The 22369-nt window shown below is 46.5% G+C and overlaps 1 protein-coding gene across 3 annotated transcripts in view; it reads left to right on the top strand.

The window, feature by feature from the left end:
* The first annotated feature begins 510 nt into the window (after positions 1–510).
* Positions 511–22369, top strand: part of HHAT (hedgehog acyltransferase) — a 230201-nt gene continuing 208342 nt past the window's right edge. Inside the window, exons 1-3 of one of the 3 annotated variants that reach the window (XM_045838575.1) lie at positions 511–696; positions 7963–8096; positions 19184–19251. In XM_045838575.1, the coding sequence (XP_045694531.1) occupies positions 8006–8096; positions 19184–19251 (159 nt within the window). In that variant the 5' untranslated portion in view covers positions 511–696; positions 7963–8005. Of the gene's footprint in view, positions 697–7260; positions 7292–7962; positions 8097–19183; positions 19252–22369 lie in introns of those variants that run through there. The other 2 variants (XM_045838573.1, XM_045838576.1) reach the window with 2 other exon arrangements.

Here is a 22369-nt window from a genome sequence, read left to right as displayed (position 1 = left end):
CAGTTCCAGTGCATTTTGTTCGCTCTTCTTTCTGATTCGCAAGGAAAGCAGGGGAGCTTATTTCTGCTCTACTGAGGACAGGGAGGCTCACAGAGGCTAAATTCACACAGCCAGCTCGGGGAGCACCCAGGGCTGGTTTTCATTCCACCAAGCTACTTCCTTTTGCCTACAAAACGTACGTGGACGTGGGGACAACTGGGGTGAGATTTAGCGTTCACTTCGAGTTTCAGGTGACTTCCACTCCCAACCGCAGTGCAGTCCCAGCCTGCAATTAACAAACTGGTTGGGGAGAGGTCCACGCGCGGCTCCGCGCAGGACCCGGAGCCCAGAGCTCCGGTGCGAGCGAGGCTTTGGGGACCCGACGGACGACGGTGGGCCGCCCTCTGGCGAATCCCAGCCGGTAGCGCGGGCCGGTTAGCAGCAATCCCGGAGCGTCGCGGGAGGGCAATCCGGGAGACCCGGAGCAGGAGGCGCGCGGGCACGACGCGGGGACGCGCTCCGAGCACGCGCGGAGCAGCTGCTCCAACGGCCGCGCCGAAAAGAGGGCGGCTTCCCGGGCAGGCCCGCCGCTGCAGCCTGACTCGGAAGTGCGGAGAGGGGTGTTGGGAACTCGGGGCGCGCGAGAACGCCGCCGCCGCCCGGGACAGCCCGGAGGTGGGTAGCTGGTGACCGCAGCGGGTCCCGGGGACGTTTTAGGTGACTTTTTTGTTGTTGTTGCTTTGGTTGAAAAAAAAAAATGCACAAGACGCTTTCCGTTTCCTATCCCGGCCCCTGCGTGCGCTCCCGAGGAAGGGACAGGGGAAGCGTCTGGTCCTGCAGTGGAGACAAAGGCACCGGGGACCGTGACCGTGTGCAGGGCCCAGGCCGCGGCTGGTCAGCGTCCACGCACGCCCCTGCCAGTGTCTCCTCCCCTTGGCTGCGTCCCGCGTTTTTCGTCTCCTTGCGGGGAATTGCGGGAGCTGGTCCCCTTCGCAGCATTAAAAGTGCCTCAGCCCGACTGCTGCGACTCGAGTGACCTCCAAAGTTAGAGATGTTTTTTTGCCTTCTATTCTTAGTATCCCTCTTTTCTTCTAAATCTCGCCTTTAGGTAGATGGCATTGGCCTTTATGAGGAAAGGCCCTCCTCCCCGCAATCCCTACCAAAGCCGTACCAAGGCGGGCGAGAGGGGTACTGGGGTGGCACTGGTTTTAAGGAACGCGCTGTTTCCTTGCTTCATGGATCTTTGGTCAGGGCAGTCAGACTAGTGGGTTGGCACCCTCGCTGGCTTGCATTAGAAGAGGGTGAGACTCAATGTTTACTTTCTGTTTTGTATTATTCATTCACTCGCAGAACTAGGGGTTTACTTCTATGTGATAAGTGGTGTGGGAACACAAGGAACCCAGAGGGAAGGCTTCACGGAGCAGGTGATGCTTTTTATACTGGAACTTGAAGAATAAATACTATTTTCCCCCTTCCTTTCTTTATGTTCCACCTTTCCTCCCTCCTATCTCTGTGGCCATCCCTACCTGTGATTAAATGTTGGGTAAGGACAGTCAGTCCTGACCTGAAAGATTCAACTAGTATTAACAGGGACGACGTGCTTATCAGATGCTTTAGATTCATTATTTCTGAACCTTCTGGTACCTGGAAGATTTAGAAATAATGAATTTATTTCTAAAGTGGAAGGATAGGTAGTGTGGTCCGTTTTTACAGAAGAATAAACACTTAGAGATGCCAAATGCACAAACTAGTAAATGCTGGGAGGACTCCAATTTTTGAATTAAAGCCTGTGCTGTATCTACTGTTTACTTTGCTCCCTGTTTGGGAAGAAAGTTATATAGACTAACTTAGGGTGAAGGCCAAGTCTCTGATGAGAGCAGTCATTTTTGTGGGTGGCTAGATGTTGGTGGGGACTCTCCAGGTTAACATGTGGAACTTGCCAGGGTGGGCCTCACTCACCCGTGTGTCTCCTGCTTCCAGCACAGGGCCACAGGGATGTGCCCCGAGCTGTTGCATGGAATTCCCTGGCTTGGATGAAGTCATTAATACCTTGTAGGGTTTCTCTGCCTTTTTTGGTGCCATTGACCTCTTTGGAGTATGGGGAAGCCAGTTTTTAAAAGGCATTAACAATGTCCATAGGGTTAAAAATGATACTGAAACAAAGTTATCAAAAATCATGTGAAGAAATCAAATTTATAATTGAGTATTTTATGTTTTTTAATTAATGCATTAAGTAACAGAAATCAGTGCCGTATGAAATAACTCCTACTTTCAGAGTAGTGAGGCCCATGTAAATGATATTTTGTGATATTGCAACAGCTGCACTGGGGTAGGAAAATGTCTGTGACTCTTCTTGGTGGCAGTGTGACCAGAATTGCTCTTACTGGTATCACTTGTTGTCCATACTTATAACCAAATGAAGTCCTGAATTTCAGTGGCAGGGGTCTCCAAGCTGCAGCCCATGGGCCACATGCAGCCCAGGATGGCTGTGAATGCAGCCCAACACAAAATTGTAAATTTACTTAAAACCATTTTTCTAGCTCATCAGTTTTCATTGGTGTTTGTGTATTTAATGTGTGGCCGAAGACAACTCTTCTTCTTCCAATGTGGCCCAAAGATGCCAAAAGGCTGGACACCCCTGGTAGAGGTTCATGAAAATAAAAATGTGTGAGAAAAAAATTAAGTGCATGGCCCCCTGAATTCTCCCTGTGAACACCTTGAAGGGTATCCTAGGTTACATAGTCCTTGCTGGCCACCCTAGACCGTTATGCATAGCTGATTCCTTCTCCTTCAGTCTGAGCTCAAGTTCACAGTTGTTGATGGTGGTAAGAGCTGCTGAGAGGGAATTGCTGGATTCTTTACATTCTCTGGACGCCCTGCTCCTTCTGTGGGTAATTCTGCTGGAGAGTACCCATCCGTGTGATAGTGGGTGGGTGCCATACAGTGCATGACTGGCGTTTTTGTTTTTGTTTCTGAAAGGAAATAAACCTTAATGGCGTATGGTGGTACCAGTGCCAGGGAAGAAAAAGTTGCCATACTCATCCCACAGGCACTTGGAAAAGAGATCTTAAGATGTTATTCTGAATAATTTTATGGTAATACATTTGAAAATTCATATAAAATGGACAAGCTTTTTGAATGAAATGCCTTATCTAAGACATAAGAACTAGGGAATCTGAATAGTTCTGTCTATTCAAGAAATTAAATTTGTAGTGAAAAACCTTTCTGTAGCACACTTTCCAGGCCCAGATGGCTCTGCTAGTGGAAGATTACATTAAATGAAAGAGATAAAAAAGGAACGTTCCCTGGCTGCTTTTATGAGGCCAGCGTAACCTTGTTACTGAAGCCTGATAAGGACATTCCAAGAAAATAATAGGCCAAACTCTCACAAAAAAGATGCAAAAGTCTGAAAATGATGTATTGCTAAATAAAATCTAGCAATCTGTAGAAAGGACACTAAACCATGACCAAGTGGGACGTATTCCAGAAATGTAAACTAACATGAGAAAACCCATAAGTGTTCTTTAACCACATGCACAGGATAAAGGAGAAAAGTCATTTAATAAAACTCAGCGCCCGTTCATGATAAAAATTCCTTGCAAGCCAAAATACTGAGAGGATTTAAAAACTTAAAACCATAGAGGGTATGTCATTCCCCACAAATACATCTATCGATTCCGTTCAATCCCAATAAAAATCCCAGCAGATCGTTTTTCAAAAATAGGCATCGAGGAGCTAATTTTAAAATGTATGTGGAAATTACAGACAATCTAAGGAAAAGAGCGAAGTTGAATGACTTAAGCTACGAGACCAGTATGTAGTATGTAAGGACGGCATTGGCACACTGCTAGACAGACGATAGAGCTGGTGGAGAGTCCATAAACAGGCTCACACAGATGACAGGTGACCTGCAGTGCAGTGCAAGAAGGGACAGCCTGCTCCAGTAAACAATGCTGGGCCAATTGGATATATCTACATGGACAAAATGAATCTTGATCCTGTACCTCATCCCATGTACCAAAATTAATCAGGATACACCACACAGCCCTGGATGGGTAGCTCAGCTGCTTAGAGCGCCGTCCGATGCACCAAGGTTGCAGGTTTGATCCCGGCCAGGGCACATATAAGAATCAACCAATGAATTGCTATGTGAAATTTGAAATTGTATCTATGAACTTTTCATAATCTGTCACATTAAAATCCACTGTCTACATTGCAACAAGAGAATTAACCAATAAATGCATAAATAAATGGAACAATAAATCTCTCTTCCTTTAAAAAAATCAATTAAAAAAAGATAGGTCATACAGCTAAAAGTGAGAGCTAAAACAATAAAGCTTCTGGAAGAGAGCAAAGTAAAATATCTTTATGACTGAGGTATAGTCAAAGATTTGTTAAATGGGACACAAAAAGCATTAATTATCAAGGGAAGCTTGGGTCAGAACTTCTGTTTATCTAAAGATTCTATAAAGAGAGGAAAGGCAAGCTACTGAATGTAATAGATACATTCAATTAAGAACTCATGCCCCGAATGTAGAGACAACTTTTACATGAAATGGCAAGTCACTTCATAAAAGAGGATCTCCAGATTCCTAAGAAACATATGAAAACGTGGTCAACCTCATTAGCAATTGGAGAAATGCACATTAAAACTGCAGTGGGATATCACTACCTACTCACCAGGGTGGCTAAAATTACAGAGACTGTCAATGCTGAGTGCTGATTAGGTTATGGGCAGACTGGAACGCTCATTGCTGATGGCCATGAAATTTCGTGTGACTGTGTTGGAAGTTGTCTGTGCCAGCACTTGCTGTGAAGCTGGACATACACATCTGTGACCTAGCTACTCCGTTCTTAGGTGAACACTCAACAGTGAGGCATATATATATACGGGCACTCAGTCACGTCAAAGACCATGCGGAGCAGCGTTGTTCAGAATGGCCCCAAGTTGGCACAACCCACACGCTCATCAGTGGTCAAATGGGTAGAGAAGTAAGGTGTTTGTACAACGGAATACTCCATAGTCAAGACAGCGAACAAATCATTGCCTCCCACACGACGTGGCTGAACCTCAAACACAAAGCTAAACGAAAGGAAGGCAGACACCGTGGAGGAAGTTCCATGTGATCCATTTATGTGAAGTTAAAAAGTGAGCAAAATTAAATAAACGAGGGTGGCAGATACCGGGCTAGTGGTCAGGACTTAAAGCCACGGACAGAAGGAGCTCCTGAGGCTTGTCATCATTTCTTTTAATCGGAATGGTAATGACTGAAGTGAGTCTGCTGTTGGAAAATCTTACATTTTTTCCTTTAAGTATATTTTAATACAAACTTTACTTAAAATATTATAAAGTATTTGGTTCATTCAGAGGCCCCTAATCTGGGGAGTGTCGGATATGATGGGCACCACTCTTGGTGATTAAAAAAGGTTGAAAATAAGTAGAGAATTTGCAGGGGAAAGAATACAATATCGCGTCGGTAGCTTTTCTGAGTCAGGGATTTGTGAAACTCATTCCTCATTGCCAGTCTCTGACAGCAGACGCCTGGCGGAAGGGCAGTTCATATAATAAGGCTTAGAGTTGTGTTTGATGTTAAGATTACTATCGGTGTGAGGTAAAAACCACAAATAAAACGCTAAGGTGAGGACTGAATACAAAATTTTGTTTACAGATTTAATTTTCTTGCAGTTTGACTTTATAACAATGGGATTAAAATAGTCTACTGTTTTATATAAATCCTTTCAGTTAGGGGCTTTCCTCCCACCAGGCAGGAATGGCCCCGTAGTTTCCTATGGCTTCCTAACACATGACCACAGACGTCGTGGGCTACAACAGCGCAAACTGTCTCTCGGCTCTGGAGGTCAGAAGTCCCCACCTGGTCTGCAGGGAGCATGCAAACACAGCCAAGAGCTGTGGCAAACGGGGAAATGTCGTCTCCCTGGGTTTTCTAGGTCCCTGACAGTGCACTCATTGATGCAGAGGAGTGGAGTGTCTGGAACAGAGTGTCCTTGAAAAGCGTCTAAAGAACATGGTTTCTAGAACTTCCCTATGGTCTCCAAGATGATTTGTGTTCACATTTCAGTGGCAGTCTCAGCCCTTTATTAATCACAGATTCTTAACGAAGTGAGGATGTCATCTAGTATCATAGTGGCCTTCTTTGAAAGGTGAGACATTGTAAAACCCAGAGGCTAAGTTAATATCCCTCTGGGATCTTAGCTTAGGAAGGCTACCATATTTCTATAAAGTTCCAGAAAGAAAATTTAAGATATGCTAAGAGAGGCCGGGGATTTGAAATAACATGACTAGAAACGTATGGAGCTGAAAGTGGTTCTGGCAAACAGCGCGCGCGGACCTGCGAAGGGGCTGCCGAAGCGCGAGGAACTGGAGCGCTCGTGGTTGGAGGCGGGGCGTCTGCTGCTGGGTCTCAGGGTGCAGAGGAAACCCAGCCTGAACTGACTTCCGGAGCTCCGGTGGGAGGACCCCCGACTTCTGAGCTCACACTTGACGAAAGCCCAAGCTGACAGCCGTGCCTGGCCTGCCTCCCTTCAGCCCGAGGAAAGGGGTTTGTGTGCGGCAGACTCTGGGCCAGGCTCTGAGGACGAGAATCTCATGGAAGGCCCTGGCCCAGGGCACGGGTGGGGGCCTGGTGGGCCCAGGACCCGGAGCTGAGCTCTGGATCAGCTGCTTCTGACTGTGTGGCCTCGCCTGTTTCACATTCGCCGTCTGTCCGATGCCTGTCTCCCTTGCTCCACATACTTCACTAGGCGGTTGTGAAAATAAAACGAGATAATGTGTGAGTTCTGGTTTGGCATCACTGACACTTAGTAGAAGTGCTCGCTCAGGGCTTCAGATTTGCCCTTGAGTTAACTTGGCATCCACGGTGAGACATGTGGGGGAGGTTTGAGGGAAGAGGGAGGCCTGCAAAAGGCCGGCTCTTTGTTGCTGGGGAACTGACTGTTTAATTGGCAGAATTTTAGACCTAATTGACCATCACCGGCCCTCTGACTTGAAGGTACACATGGCCGCGGTAACAGAGAGCTCTAGAATAGCATTTCTCTTTCACATGATGGCCCAGTTTTAAGTGATCTGGGGGGTTCTGGAGGTGGGGTGGTACGTGGAGTCAGGAACTCAGGCGTCCCTACCTTGTTTTCCCACATGCCTTTGCCTCTTGGTCCAGGGTGGCTGTTCCAGTCCCACCCAGCAGGAAGGAGATGACCACAGCCTCGTGGCTGGAACGGTTCAAATGTCCACGCCTGGCTGCAATACGGAGTTGAGCTCAGCATCTTTGTGGCCGGATAAAAGCTCCGTTACTTTGTAAGAAGGGAGGGTGACCGCCGCAGGGCAGGCAGCTAGCAGTGTTTGCCGCCGCTGCCTGGGTTGTGTCGTGAGCTTCCCTGGTGGTGCACACAGCACGGAGGACGCAGCGGTTTCATTAATGCAGTGTCGTGAGCGACTGCGGGGTGACGTTTGACAGAGAACGAGGAGGCTAATGCTCATGACTTGCAAGAGGTTGGAGATGAGTTTTACTTTTCTTTAGTTCAGGCTTTTGAAGTCATTTTTATTCATGGAGCTACCCGTAGTCTCTCTCCGCTACATCACACACCCTGTGCTAGGTGCTGGGGACCCAGAGACCACGGTCCCCGCCCCTGAAGGCCCGCCCACTCGCTGGGGGCAGACAGGTGTGTCGGACAGTGAGGACAGAGCTGTCTGGTGCACAGTGTGATGGGGGGAGGATGGGGCTGTAGGAGCTCAGAGGGAGAGACCTGTGCACCGGAGCAGCAGGTTGTGTGCGTGTGTGTGCACGTGCATGTGTGTGTGTAAGGTAACTGGCAGGAGGAGGTCTCACCGGGGTTGTGGGGTTGTGTCTGTATCACCTCGAATAGTGACGGGTCCCTGGGAGAGCCAGGGAACTGACTGGTGACAGTGTGCTGTTCTCTAGTGTCATGTCCATGGCCTAATGTTTTTACTTCTCTTTCTCTGTCCAGAGACTCTCACCCTGGGCATCGGGACCACTTGTCACGAGAAGCAATGCTGCCTCCGTGGGAACTGTCTTTTTACGTGCTCGCGTCACTAGGCTTCCACTTCTACTCTTTCTACGAAGTCTACAAAGCCTCCAGAGGTAAGGAGCGATGGCTGGGTGGTGAGGTGGCAGTATGTTTAGTTTTACAGGAAACCGCCAAACTGCCTTCCGAAGTGGCTCTATCGTCCACACCGTTTTGCATTCCCGGCAGCAACGAATGAGTTCCCGTTGCCCCCCGTCCTCGTCAGCACTGGTGTCGTCAGTGCTCTGGATTTCGGCCGCTCTCCTGGGCGTGCGGTGGTAGCCTGTTGTTCTAAGTGGCGTTTCCCTGATGACATACGATGTGGAACAGCTTTTCACGGGCTTATTTTCCATAAATGTATCTTCTTTGACGAGGTGTTTGTTCAGATTTTTGGCCATTTTGTAATCGGGTTGTTCGTTTTGTTATGCTGGAGTTTTAATGGTTTTTTGCGTATTTTGGACAATAGTCCTTTGTCAGATATGTCTTTAGCAAACATCTTCCTCCAGACTGTGGCTTGTCTTCTCATTCTCTTGACAGTGTCGTTTACAAAGCAGAAATTTTAAATTTTAATAAATCCAAGTTATCATTTTTTTTCATGGATTGAGCCTTTGGTGCTGCAGCCACGTTTACCTAGAGTCTCTCCTATGTTGTCTTCTAGGAGGTGTGTAGTGTTGCATTTTATATTTAGGTCTATGATATCCATTTGAGTTGATTTTGTGAAGGTTGTAAAGTTTGTGTCCAGATTCATTTTCTGGCCTGTGGATGTCCAGTTGTTCCAGCACCATTTGTTGAAAAGACTGTTGAACTCTATTGTATTGCCTTTGCTCCTTTGTCAAAGATTAGTTGATTGCATTTATGTGGGTCTATTTCTGGGACCTCTGCCATGTCCCATGGATCTGTTTTTCATTTTTTTTTCACCAGTACCACACTCTCTGGAGTACTGAGGCTTTATATGAAGTCTCGAAGTTGGGTGGGGTTAGTCTGCTGGCTTTGTTTTTCTCCTTCAGCATTGCATTGGCTATTCTGGATTTTTTGCCTTTTCATATAAACTTTAACATCTGTTGATATCCACAAGATACCTTGCTGAGATTTCGATTGGGATTGCACTGAATCTGTAGATCCGTGAATCTATAGGGAGAACTGACATCTTAATGATAGTTCTTTGATTTCTTTCATCAGAGGTTTCTAGTTTTTCTCACCTATAACTTGTACATATTACTTAGATTTATATCTAAGTATTTCATTTGGGGGGCTGCTAATGTAAATGTTACTGTTTTTAATTTCAAATTCCACTTGACCATTGCTGAGACATAGGAAAGCAATTGATTCATACAACCGTGCTCTAATTTCTTATTAGTTCCAGGAGTTTTTTTCCTCAGTTCTTTGGATTTTCTTCATAGATAACCATGTTATCTGCATTCAAAGACAGTTTTATTTCTTCCTTTCCATTCTGTGCACACTTCATCATTTTCTTGTCTCGTTGCATTAGCTAGGACTTGCAGCATGAGATTGAAAAGGAGTGGTGAGGGGGGCATCCTTTCCTTTTTCCCAACCTTTGGGAGAAGTCGTCTAGTTTCTCCTTATGAGGTATAATGTTAGCTGTAGGTTTTCATGGATGTTCTTTATCCAGTTGAGGAAGTTCCCCTCTATTTCTAATTTGCTGAGATTTTTAATCATAAATGAGTGTTTGATTTTGTCAACTGGTTCTTATGCATCTATTGATATGATCATATGATTTTTCTTTCTTAGCTTCTTGATGTGATGGATTTCACTAATTGATTTTTGTGTTTGGTGAGACTTTGTTTTTAATGAACCTGGACTTGACTCAGCGGGACAGTTCTTCTGCTTCTTGTGTTGTTACTTGGGGCTGCCACCATCTGGGGCTCTGCTGGGCTGAAATGTCCACCATGGCTCACACACACGGCTGGCCGTCAGGGGAGAGTTCAGCTGGGGGCCGTCAGCTGGTGTGCCATGGTTCTCTCCAAGCAGCTCTCCACATGGCTTACATTTCTCATAGCAGGACAGAGGGGGCGTTGCAAGCACACAAAAGCTGAAGTTTCAGGTCTCTTACAGCCCAGCCTGGGAATTTGTATGGGTCACTTCTGCCTCATGTATTGGTTAAAGCAAACCACAGGGCCAGTCCAGACTCAAGGGGAGGAAAGACCACACCTCTTTACGGCTGGAGCAAAACGAACGTCTGGGGGAGAAGAAACTGTGGGTGGCCATCACTGGAGTCTCACTGTCACCATGGATGTTACACTTTACCTCAGTGAGACTGAAAAATGTACGTTGTTCAAGGTCACACATCTAATAAGTAATGGGGCCGGGTTTAAACTCTAGATTCAATATTTTGTTCTCTTCTGCCACCTGCTATGCATAGATCATTGAATTTCCCAAAGTACCTTGTTGTAGGTGCTTTAGGAAGGTGAAGCCCTTTTGTCTATTTTACTATTGAATTATAAACCTTCAAATGTTATCCTATGGGAATAAAACTTCTTTCTGTGTCATGGTAGCTATGGGGATGGGGGTGGGAGGGGATCCTTTGGTGGGCAGGACAAAACCCTTCTGCACCTCCGCCGATTCAGAGGCCATCACGCTGTTTGGCTTATTAGTGACTGCTCCCTAGCCTCCAGCTCCTGTGTCTTTTATGCTTTTCCTTTCAATGTCAGTGCCAACGTGTCTGGCCACCCCCGAGACCTGTCTTCTTTCTAATGCCTTTGCCAGTTCAGCTCGTGGAAGCCTGTCACCCTGCCTGGCCAAAGTGTGTGCTTAGCTGGTCCAGTGTTGAGTTTTGGCTGCATCTCTTACTTCCTAATTCAGGACAAAGTGCTCCTTTCCCATGTTATGGAGGTAGGTCACTGGGAAAACTCTCTTTTGTGAACTTTTTTTGGGGGCGTTTGTATCTGGAGCAAATGTAGGTCCTGGAACACGCTAGAAGCTCACAACGTATTTGTTGAGAGAAATGCTGCCGGTGGGCGCCTGCGAAGCTGTGTTCTCTGGGTGTGGAGCTTGGGTACTGCCCTGTCCCATCAGCAGTGGCGGGGTCGTCGGGCCCTTGGGGGCAGCAGAGTGACTTTAACAGCCCTAGGCCATAGAATCTCTCGGTAAATCCCCAGCAGGGACTGAACAGAACACCCCTTGTTCCTCCCAGCTCTACCAAGCCTTGAGCATCTCAAAGGCATGTGGAAATGCTTGGGGTGGTCGGTGCTGCTGCCGTGCCTGGTGACCTCCCCTCACGTGCTCTGCGGGCAGTACTCTGGCCAGTCCAGACCTACGGCTTTCAGTTCGTGCTTTCCGGTTTAGCAGAGGTGGAAGCACTTCTTTCTCCCAGCTCACACTTAACACTAGGAGGGCTGTGCGGTAGGCAACCTCTGCCTAGAAGAGGGCCGGGTGCTTTTGTGTTTCCATCAGTTTCGTGCGGCTCTCTTCAGTGCAGACCTGGAAAAGCACCTGCGAGGGGAAGTCTTTCAACTACTGTTTCAATTTACTACCTAACAGTTTATATAGAAATTTTCTATTTTTTCTGGTAGCTGTTTTGACATTTTTTAGTTTTCAAGGGATCTATGCATTTTATGTAGGTTTTCATTTCCATTAGTATATTGTGGTTCATAACACTCTTATTTTAATTGTTACTTCTGTAATTGACTTTTCTTTCTTATTGTGAAATCGTTTTTGTTTACTTCCATTTTCTCCTTCACCCCCTTCCTCCCTTGGTCATCTCTCCTGCCTGTTCCTCTTTCGGTGGTCAGGTGTGCCGGAGATCTTACTCATCTTTTGTCTTTGTTAAATTTCTCAGTGTTTTCTTTTTATTCTCTAACTCATTGATTTCTGCCTTATCTTGTTAATTCTTTCCTTATTCTTTCTTTGGGCTTGCTCTGTTCCTTTTTATTCCAACTTCTTGAGTTGAATGTTTAGCTCCTTTATTTTGTAAGGAGTCTGCTTATATTGTCGTCTGTCCTGTTGAGGTTTCAGGAAGTTGAGCTTCTCTCCTGTAAGCCGTCTCATGTGTATCTGGTATTTAACACGAGGTGAAGAGTCATATTATTTTTCCCCAATAGATATCCAAACACCGTTTATTAAATCTTTCTTTCCATATTGAATTATGATGCAATCTTGATCATGTGCTAAATTATTTTTTAAAAATATTTTGTTTATTTATTTATAGACAGAGGGGAAGGGAGGGGAACATCAATGTGTGGTTGCCTCATGCGCCCCCTACTGGGGGCCCTGGCCTGCAACCCAGGCATGTGCTCTGACTGGGAGTCCAATTGGCAGCCCTTTGGTTCACAGGCCAGCGCTCAATCCACTGAGCCACACCAGCCAGGGCATGTGCTAAATTCTTACATGTACTCCAGTATGTTTGTGGAGATGTCTTTTTTGTTTGCTTGTTTCTTTGATTTCTCACCCAGTTCTGTCATCAGTACTAAACTACTGGAATTATTTTTGCTTTATTAAATGCTTCAGTATGTGGCAAAGTAAGTTACCACCCATTATTCTTTATTTTCACACTTTTCTTATCCATTCTTATTGGTTTACTCTTCCAGATGCATATTTGAAATTCCAAAAAGAAAACTTATTAGTGCTGTTATTAGAATTACAACAAACCTAGAGATCAATTTGAAAATAATTGACATTCTTATAATGTTGTATTTTTCCTTTCAAGAATATGGTATTTGTCTTTATTTATACAAGGTTTTCTGTTACTTCTCTTAATGAAGGTTCATGGTTGTCTTCATAATAATTCCTGCTAAAATTTCTAGTAAGATGGTTTCTTAAGTCTTTTTTTCCCTTTTATTATTGGGATATTTCCAATTATATATATATAGATTTTTTTAAAAAGATTTTATTTATTTACTTTTAGAGAGGGAAGGGAAGGAGAGAGAGAGAGAGAGAGAGAGGGAGAGAGAGACATCAATGTGCAGTTGCTGGGGGTCATGGCCTGCAACCTAGGCATGTGCCCTGACTGGGAATCGAACCTGCGATGCCTGGTTCGCAGCCTGCGCTCAATCCACTGAGCTATGCCAGCCAGGGCTCCAATTATATTTTCTATAATTTCTAGCTGATTATTTCTTATCTATAGTAAAGATATATATTTTGGTTTATTTATTTTGTGTTCTAACAGCTTACTAAATTATGTTAATGTTCCACTGATTTGTTGTTTGACTCTCCTGGTTTTTGTATTTAGATAACATCACGCACAAGGAGCAATGGTGATTTTACTTCATCTATTGTTGCTTTGCTAGAACTTCTAGAACAATATAATAATTGGGAAAGGATGCTATCCTTATTTTAATTCTAACTTTAATGAAAATTCCTGTATTTTTTTAAAAAGATTTTATTTATTTATTTATTTTTAGAGAGGTGGGAAGGGAGGAAGTAAGAGAGGGAGAAAAACATTGATCTGTTGCTTCTCTCTTGCCCTCAACTGGGGACCCAGCCTGCAACCCAGGCTTGTGCCCTGACTGGGAATTGAACCGGCAACCTTTCGATGTGCCGGCTGGCACTCATTCCACTGAGCCATACTAGACACGGCAGGATTCCTGTGTCATTTTTAACGTGAGTGAAAAGTTGAATAAACTTTGCTTTTAAAAATATCATGTTAGGAAATCTTTCTAGCCCCACTTTCATAAATTTCTAAAATCTGCAATAAATGTTAAATTTTACCTATTTTTAGAGTATCGATATGACTACATAGATTTCCAATATAGTTTATATGGATTCCCACAACAAACCCACTGTGACCATGGCATTTTTAAGTATACTGCTTGTTTCCAAGTTTAACAAATAATAATTATAAATAATTATAAATAATAATTATAAATAAGTGATAATGGTTACCCTGTCATTTTATTTTTTGTTTCATCCTCAGATTTCAATATCAGCATTCTGTTAACTTTATAATGAATTAGGAAGCTTTTCATTTTTTTCTTTATTTTATGGAACTGTTTAAGTAATACATGTGCTGTCTGCATCAAATTTGATATCATTCACTTGTAAGTTTGTCCAGATATGGAGTTTCTTTGGAAGTAGGCTCACTGAAAATATATAGTATCTTTCAGAGTAATTGACATACCGTATTTCTCAGAGTATAGATGCACCCCCCCTCCAATCTGGGAGTAATAATGGTTGTTAATGCTGCTGTTGAGTTCTCTTTACATTTATATTGGGGAAATATTATGTTATTTATGTTATTAAATATTTTACCACATTTTTTGCTTCAAACATTTTTTTCCTATTTTCATCCTCTAAAACCTAAGTGCGTCTTATGGTCCAAAAAATACGGTGCTAGGTTTTCTTACGTCAGTTTGAGTAATTTATACTTTTCCATTTTATTGAAGCATAAATGTATTAGCATACAATTGTATGTTATATTGTTAAAATGTTTTCAGTCCCACATGTATCTCATTTCTCTTGTTTTAGAAAATTTACCAAAATTTTGTCTAGGTTGTAGGTTGATTGTCTTTCTCACAGAACAAACCCCTGGATCCATTCACGAATTCTGCCACTCTGCGGTTTTCCGGGAAGACTGCTCTCTGGGGAGCGGAGCTTCTCTCTGTCCCGTGGCTTCTGGAGTCCAGGCTCACGTTCCGTGCAGTCGCGTCATCCTGAGAAGCCGTGTCCTGGTGGCATTTTATGAGTGGGACTCCGCTTTCCATTGATTTGCGTTTCATTTCACAAGCACCTGATTTTCCTTTCTTTAATCTTTAGTGATCGATAGTTAAAGTTTCTCTAAAGAAACTCTGTGACTCCTGGGAGCCCCGATATTTAAGCCCATATGGAGCAAATTATTTTTGCCACCTCCAGCTTTTTTTTAAATATGGCGAGTGTTCTGAGAGTGGGCTACAGCTCTCCTTGATCGTGTCCACCTTCTACCTTTTGTTTATGCCTATGCACACCTGTTCTTATCATTTATCCCAGATCTCAGTTTATGAGAAAGGATGTAGCCCCTCATTTATACGTTAATTATTTTATGTTGTTCATGCAAGACACTAACCTCTCGTAGGGAGTGGACTTTGTTAACCAGGATGCAATTTTTCCTATCTGCTTTTGTGATTAGAGGAATTTGGTTGCAAAGTGGCCAGTACCTCTGGGGAACTCAGTTCAGGGTGGGGAAACAAAGGCTACTTACTTACTTGTTTGTCCCTGAGTAGGTGACCTTGACCTGGGAACTGGGAGAGTTGGCTTACCTTGGCTTGGGCCACCCTGGGCCCTTCAGTTTACCCATCCTTTGTGGAAGGACCCAAGTGCGTTGTCCCAGCTGGAGCCCAGGACTGGACAGACTCCAGGACTGGACAGACTGTGCAAGGGCCCGAGTTAGTAGTGGGTGTTGTGGCTCCGCTGCGGCCCCGAGTGCCCTGGCCCTTGGTGTTGCATTTGCCCCTTGTTACCCTGTTGCCATGGGAGGGTCAGAGGAAATGGTAGCATTATTTATAGTCGCCTTCCCACTGGGGTTCCAAGGCTCCCAGCCCACCCCTTCCTCCAGGCTCACACTGGCATTGTCCTCCTGTGTCGACATGGTCCTCAAGGGAGGGGAGTGTCGGCTTCCAGGGAGTCTGCTTGCTTAATGCTTTTAATAAACCGCCCACAATGACCTGGGCCAGGGCCAGGGCCTGGGCAGTGGGGCATTCAAAGGCAACCCTGGGGTTAGACTCCGCAACCCCTCACTCCCTGCTCGCCCAGCCAGTGCTCCACATTGGATCAAGTACAAAGTACGTGCCCAGAGCTTATGGCTACTTCTTTGCTGGACCGTCTCAGTCTGAGGCGTCTTCTGCCTCTCCCAGGAGCCCTCAGGACTCCCATGCCAACGGCATGCCTGGTGGTCTGCCATGACAGACCCCAAATTCCTTCCGGGAATAGCAGAGGAGCGGCCCTACTAGGGAGGTTTGAGACCATATATGTTCTTCATTGCCTTGCATCCTATTTTCCTATGTGGTTTCCTATCACCTTTTCGTTCTCTGAGTGGCAGTCGGGAGAGAGGAGGAGAGAAGGAGCCCCCACACCTCACAAATGTTGTGGAAGAACCAGTGCCTTATCCTCCCTTTTCCGTGCGATGTTTTATAGGAATATTTGAGAGTTGCTCACCATTAAGTTATCTCGTCTTTGGAAGCCCATCTTTTCTGCTCCCTTTCTTCATTCTCATTACTGCCACGGTCTTCTATACCCGAAGGCTCCCTAGAAAATAAAGAACCAGTAGGAGCTGATTAGAATTGTTCAGATGCATAGAAGCAGCAGGACGTGTGAAGCCATGATTGGGTCGCTGCTCCCTGGGAGGGGCTGGTATCACCGGAGGGCACGCGAGTGTGTAGGGTGTCCTCTCGCTGATTACTGCCCTCTGATTATCCCTCCTCCCCCACGACTGATTTCCTATCACAGTGTTGAGGGTGAAAGGGTTAGGTTAGTTAGAGCTCTTAAGTAAATGGTTTACCACCAGAGCCCACTGGCAGTGATTAAAATGCAAATTCTCTTACCCAGTAGGTAGAATGGGGTTTTGATGTATCCTTTTATTGGGTGGTGGGTGGAGAGAGGAGAATCAACAGCTGATTCAGTAATGAGGGCTCATCAGCAGAAATTGTTTCGTTTCTATGCTCCCAGGCACTTTTGTGCGGCACGGAATCTCGGGCTGTGGGGTGGGGAGAGAGGTTCTCCGGCAGAGAAGGCTCCTCTCCCTCTGCAGCGTCCTCCGGCTCGGGCGTGTCTGTGAGTCATGAGCACTGGTCCTGCCCAGAGGTGAGAACGTGGGACCCCCACCTGGAACGTGGGATCAGAGAAGGCGGCGGCCCTCAGGGAGGTGCCCCTGCCCCGGGTCTCGGCTTCCACGCTCCTGTGCCCACCAAATTCTGTAGCGACGCGTTCTCAGCCAGCTTACAGCTGTCTGAAGACACTGATTTCCAGAAGGGTCATGAATGGATTTGAGCTGTAACTTAACGTACATGTTATATGGCATTTGTTTGTGTTAAGAAATCAGACAAAGGTGATTTGTAAACATTCTCCAACACGTGAGGGGGAATTTTGGTCTAGCAAGGATGCCCAGACTTTTGGCATCTCTGGGAGATGCCACACTGGGAGAAAAAGAGTTGTCTTGGGCCACACACTAAAGACACAAACACTGAGGAAAACTGATGAGCAAAAACAAAACAAAACAAAACAAAACAAAACAGGTTTTAAGTAAGTTTACGATTTTGTGTTGGGCCGCGCACACAGCCGCCCGGGGCCGCAGCCGGTAGAGCTGTGCTGTCCGTCGCTGTGGCCGTCAGGCGCGTGGCTGATGAGCCCTGGAAAGGCGGCCGCCTCAGGTTGAGGCGTGCTGTCAGGATAACGTGCACCTTGGACTTTGAGGAATTAGTTAGTGAGGAAAAGGCATGTAAGGTAACTCATTCATAATTGTCTAATGTGGATTTCATGTTGAAATAATGTTTGGGGTATGTTTAGATAAAGGAAATATAGTAACATTTATTTCATGTTTTAAAACCTTTTAAAAATGTGGCTTAGAAACGTTATGTGGTTTAGAAACTTAAATGTGGTTTAGAAACTTTAAATCATGAATGCGTGTGAGACAGGATTTCGGTTGGACAGGATGTTGTGGTAAGTCTCCATCTGCGTAGGACTCCTTTTCCCCACTAGAGGGAGATGTGCTCCAGCTTCAGGACGTCGGCGCTTAGCAAGTGAACTTCACTGCTTCTGAATGTAGTCTTTTTTATAAGAAAAAAGAACTCAAGTTTCTGCCTTGTTTCAAGTCTGCATAATTCTGATGCCTCTGGAGGTTGCTCTGTGTATGAAAGTGAAGCTAAAACCAAAGAGGCCAGAAGCAGGGAGGTTTTCCACCCAATTTGTGTCGATGGATTAGGAAGTTCCTGTTACTTTTGTGCTGGATTGCAGTAGCTTGCTGTTTGCAGGCTGTTCCCTTGGACTTGAGTCTGTGCACAACACATGCATGAGTGCGTGCACACACACAGTGTGGTGTGCATGCGACTGTAACAGAAAGGACTGGGCCCTGCTGCAACCACACATCTCCAGCACCTGCCGGACCACGTGGAATGCCACGGAGAGTGTGGCCGAGCTGGGCCCTGCAGTGCCCTGGCCCCAGGGCTTGGTAGCCTCCCTGGGGCAGTGTTGCCTTGGGGTGAGGTGGGGCTCCTGTTTGTATCTAGTGTGTGTGAATCTGCCCCTTGGCCCTACAGTAGATCCGCATCATTTCATGACTAAGTTTAGTAACACACTCCCTTCTGGTTTTCCTGTGATCTTTCTGGGTAGCTCCTTTTCGATCTTCTGTGGTTTTTGTACTTCTGTTGGCCCAATAAGCAGTGGTTTTCCCTGTTCTTACTCTGCACTCTGTGCCTTTTGGGGTGGCGTCAGCCATTCTGGAGGCTTCCTCGTTACCCCTACCCTGAGGACCCCTGAGTCTTTATCTTCAACTTCAGGCACCCTTGAGCACTGAGGCACCCACCCAGCTTCTGACCGCATGTCACACAGATGCCCCAAACTCAGCCTCCGTAGCTCCCTGACTTCCTGTATTATGGCACTCATCAGCACGATTGTCATTTTTTTGCTATTCGTTCATCTCTCTTACCTAGTCCACAGTAAGCCCCAGGGGGGCAAAGGGCATGCCAGTCTTGATCTGTTTCATTCCTAGGACCTCACACTAGGCCTGGTTATTGTACACCCTCAAGAAGTATTTGAATGAAGGTTTTAGTATACCTTTTGTTTTAAACCAATTGTGTTGTTTGCTTATAAACATACTTGTTACTATTGTATGATTCCATCTGATACTCTCGTTAGCATTGTATCATATCATGAGGCTGTGATCACCACCATTGTGTGGAATGGTCTGTTTAAAGAAATTTTACCGCCTGCACAAGAGGGGCATTTGCACTGGCCCCTCCTCTGGGCCCTTGGGCTGGAAGCTTTCTCACTTGACACCTCTCCCCTTGTGAGCCTGATTACAAGTGGGAGGGGACATTTCCAGCTGCCCCACCACCTACGTCCAGGAACTTCGCTCACAGAAACCTGGAGAGGAAGAGCAAGGACCGGGACACGTTTCCATGCCTGCGGCCCAGTCCACAGCGGCTTTTCCAGGACACATTCCAGTTTCTTTTAGTGCCTCTGCGATTAAGCCAACCCAGTTTTATTTAGATTTGTGACTAATAGACTCTGTTTTTCTTGTCAGAACACGAAGAGCAATTGGACCAAGAATTTGACCTGGTGATTGGCACTTTGTTTGGAGGATTAAAGAAGGTACGAAGTGGATAAGTGATGAACCTTCTCAATTTCAGACTGGTTTCAGTCTGTTGCATCACTTTTGTATTGGCGTGGACCCAGGTGTGGTATTCCTCGGCTATTGGGAACTAAGGCTCTCTCCTGCTGTGGAAGGGGTGGGGGTGCCATGCCGATGACGCATCCCTCCCCCCCCCCTTCCTTCCCCTGTTCTCTCCCCAAGACACCGGAAACCTGATTATGTAAGCTTGTCAGTTGATACAAAATTCACTCTCTTAAAACTCAGGAACTTTCTTCCTGACCTAGTACATTTATTAGAGTTAAATGTGGCCCTGGACATCCCTACACCAACTGTTGCCAACTATAGGAGATTCTCCCTTCCTGCCTCCTAGTGTCCACAGAGCTGCAGAGCATGCTGGGAACCCCCTTTCCTCTCCTCCCTGGTGCTTCGGTGGCTGTGGGCCGGCTCATTTATCTCCGGCTGCAGCTCTCTGTTCTAAGCAAGATCTGCAATTCTCAAAGTAGAAAAATATTAGCACAGGCAGTGCTATTTTTCTAGAAGGGCTGTGCCCTTCTAGAGGTGACAGCACTCCTGTTTATTAGTGCATGTCCTTGGTAGGTACCAGGCCCTTCCCTTCCAGATTCGAGATGCTCAACTCCTCCTTCCTCCCAGCAGAGCCCACTGGAGCTGGGGTTCTTCTCGTTCTCCCCTTTCAGTTTCCCAGGACCCCACAGTGGTAACGCCCCGGATCGCAGGGGTCCAGGCCCGGCTCATGGCAAGGCTAGTGGCAGCTGTGTGTTTGTTTTTCTAAGCATTTTGGTATCTTTTTAAAAATGGTAGTAGAACATTGCCTTTTATTGCTTTCCCTCTAAGGGTATGGTATGCTGGATGTGTTGTAAGTTCAACCAGCTTTTCTGGGCTTGCTGGGACATAGAATGATGCTTGCGTTACAAGTTCTAAACACTCGGGTTACAAAATGAATGTTTGGAAGACACTTCATTTGCCAGCTGGACACTGCCTGTGCTAATATTTTTCTACTTTGAGAATTGCAGATCTTGCTTAGAACTGTAAAAGATTTACTTCAATTTCTATTTCAATTCTCTAGGGCAACCTGGCCATCCTTCCCAACCCTGGCCCTGTCACTGTAATACAGTACGGAGTCACTGTATTAGTTGTGAGATCCATGCTTGCCTGGCATGGGGAGGTGTCCCTGGCTTTTGTTGCTCTCCCCGCCGGGTAGGGCCAGGGAACTCTGGGTAGAAATTGAATTGTCATTCACTAAATAATTTGTAAGTGTTTCTTATTTAAATAAGCCCATTTCAGGATTACTCGTGGGACTTGTAAGGTGGGTGGCAGTGTGCCCACTTGAGGGATGAGGAAACCGGGGAAGCTTATGTCCCCGTGGAAGCTGATATGTCTTGGAGGTAGTCCTTGTGAGTGCCTGGGATCTACTTTTTAGAAACATGCCACCACTGGGTCTCGTACAACAGAAAAAATTGTGACTTATTTTCTTTTAGAGTCGCAATTCAGGCCTTTCAGAGAATACTGAATAGCTGGCCGGAGGCACAAACACACTGAGCCTTTTAGCTGCGGCGAAGCAGCTGTGAAGCAGTATGAGAAGGTGCACAGGGGTCAGGCCCCGACACGTTTTGGACCTACCGCAGATTTCATTGTCAAGGACAGGCTCAGCCCTGCTGCGTTTGCTGCTTCTAGACAAAGGGGACTTTGTCTTCACTGACTTCCCCGCTCCTGTCACTCATCAGGTCCAGCTGCTTGACACCCTGCCAAGGGTCTAAAGTCATGGGGAGATGGCTTCTCCCAAGCACTCTCCACAACAGTCCCCCTCCCCCACCATAAACAGAGCACAGGTGAGGCGGTGCCAGCGTTCCGGCCAACTCCCCTTTGGTCGAAAAGTGGGCCAAGTGCACCCACACACCCTTGGAGCTCCGAAGAATCAGTCTTTGGCCATCCTGAAAAATCTGTGTGTCCATCCTTCTGTGTATCTGTCTGTCTGTCCGTGTCTCTGGTGTTGCCGAGCACCTTTTGTTGTCCTCATCTTTCTGCTTGTCATTGCCTAGCACATGGGGTGGGGAGTCTGGGGTCCCAGAGTTTAGAGGGAGAACGGTGAGTCCTTGTGGGCGGGCCTTGTGCTGGGTCCCCGGGGAAGACCAGCGAAGTCTGCCGGAAGTCTGGTTTCGGCTGAAACAGAGGCCTGACAGGTCCTGGCATCCTCACTGAATACTTCCCTTCTTGGAGGTTAGGGACGGTGGCAAGTAAACACTGCCACCAAATGGGTCCAAGTTTTAACCGAAAGAAGAAAAACGGTGTGAGTAGAAATGATGAAGTTTAGAAGGAAGCTTTTATGTTCCCTGCACACCGTGTCCCCTGAACCTTGGGCGACAGCTGGGCTGCTAGACCTCAGGAGACCCGATAGTTCTCCATTGTAGGGGGGCTGCTCCGTGTGTTGTAGGGTCCCCATGGTCTCCCCGGACCCTGCCCAGTGGATGCCAGTAGCACCTGCTGCCCCAAGTCACGGCGATCCCAACGGTCCCCAGGCACGGCTGCAGGCTCCCTCAGGGCAGTCACCCTCTTTGACAACAGCTGGTCTGCAATAATATTTAGGGGTGTTGTACCCCGCTTTGTCACGCTGACTGCCATTTCTTACCTTCGCACATCTTGCTTCCCCCTCTGGGTGGTGGTGCCTCGCCCTTTCGGGCGGGCCTTCCTCACTCTCCACAGCCACGCCCGGCTGTCCCCCCGACAGCCTGGGCCTCCGGGTTGGGCTGAGTACTCAGAGTTCCTGCCTCTCCCTACTCCTTCCACAAACAGAGCTGTCAGTGAGCCTGCTTCTGCGCCCGCGTCCGTACCGAGTGCTGAGGCACAGTAGTGACCCAGACAGACAAGTTTCCTGCCCTGGTGTCTGCTGGTGGGGACAGACCACCAGTAGGAAGAGAAACACTCCTAACAGCCGCAGACTGAGCTAAATGATACGAAGGAAATAATCAGGGTGATGCGATAGTAATGCTTTGGATCGTACTTGTGCCCTCTGAGGGTAACTGTATTTGTACAGTTTTATTATGTGTTATGCATCCTACCCTGGATGCTGGCACCCACAGGGCAGGCTGGGATTTAATCACT

Source organism: Phyllostomus hastatus, unplaced genomic scaffold, assembly GCF_019186645.2.
Source record: "Phyllostomus hastatus isolate PE091 unplaced genomic scaffold, TTU_PhHast_1.1 phas_contig_283, whole genome shotgun sequence".
Taxonomy (NCBI): domain Eukaryota; kingdom Metazoa; phylum Chordata; class Mammalia; order Chiroptera; family Phyllostomidae; genus Phyllostomus; species Phyllostomus hastatus.
Note: the sequence above shows the minus strand (reverse complement) of the source record. Positions and strands in the feature narration are given on the sequence as shown.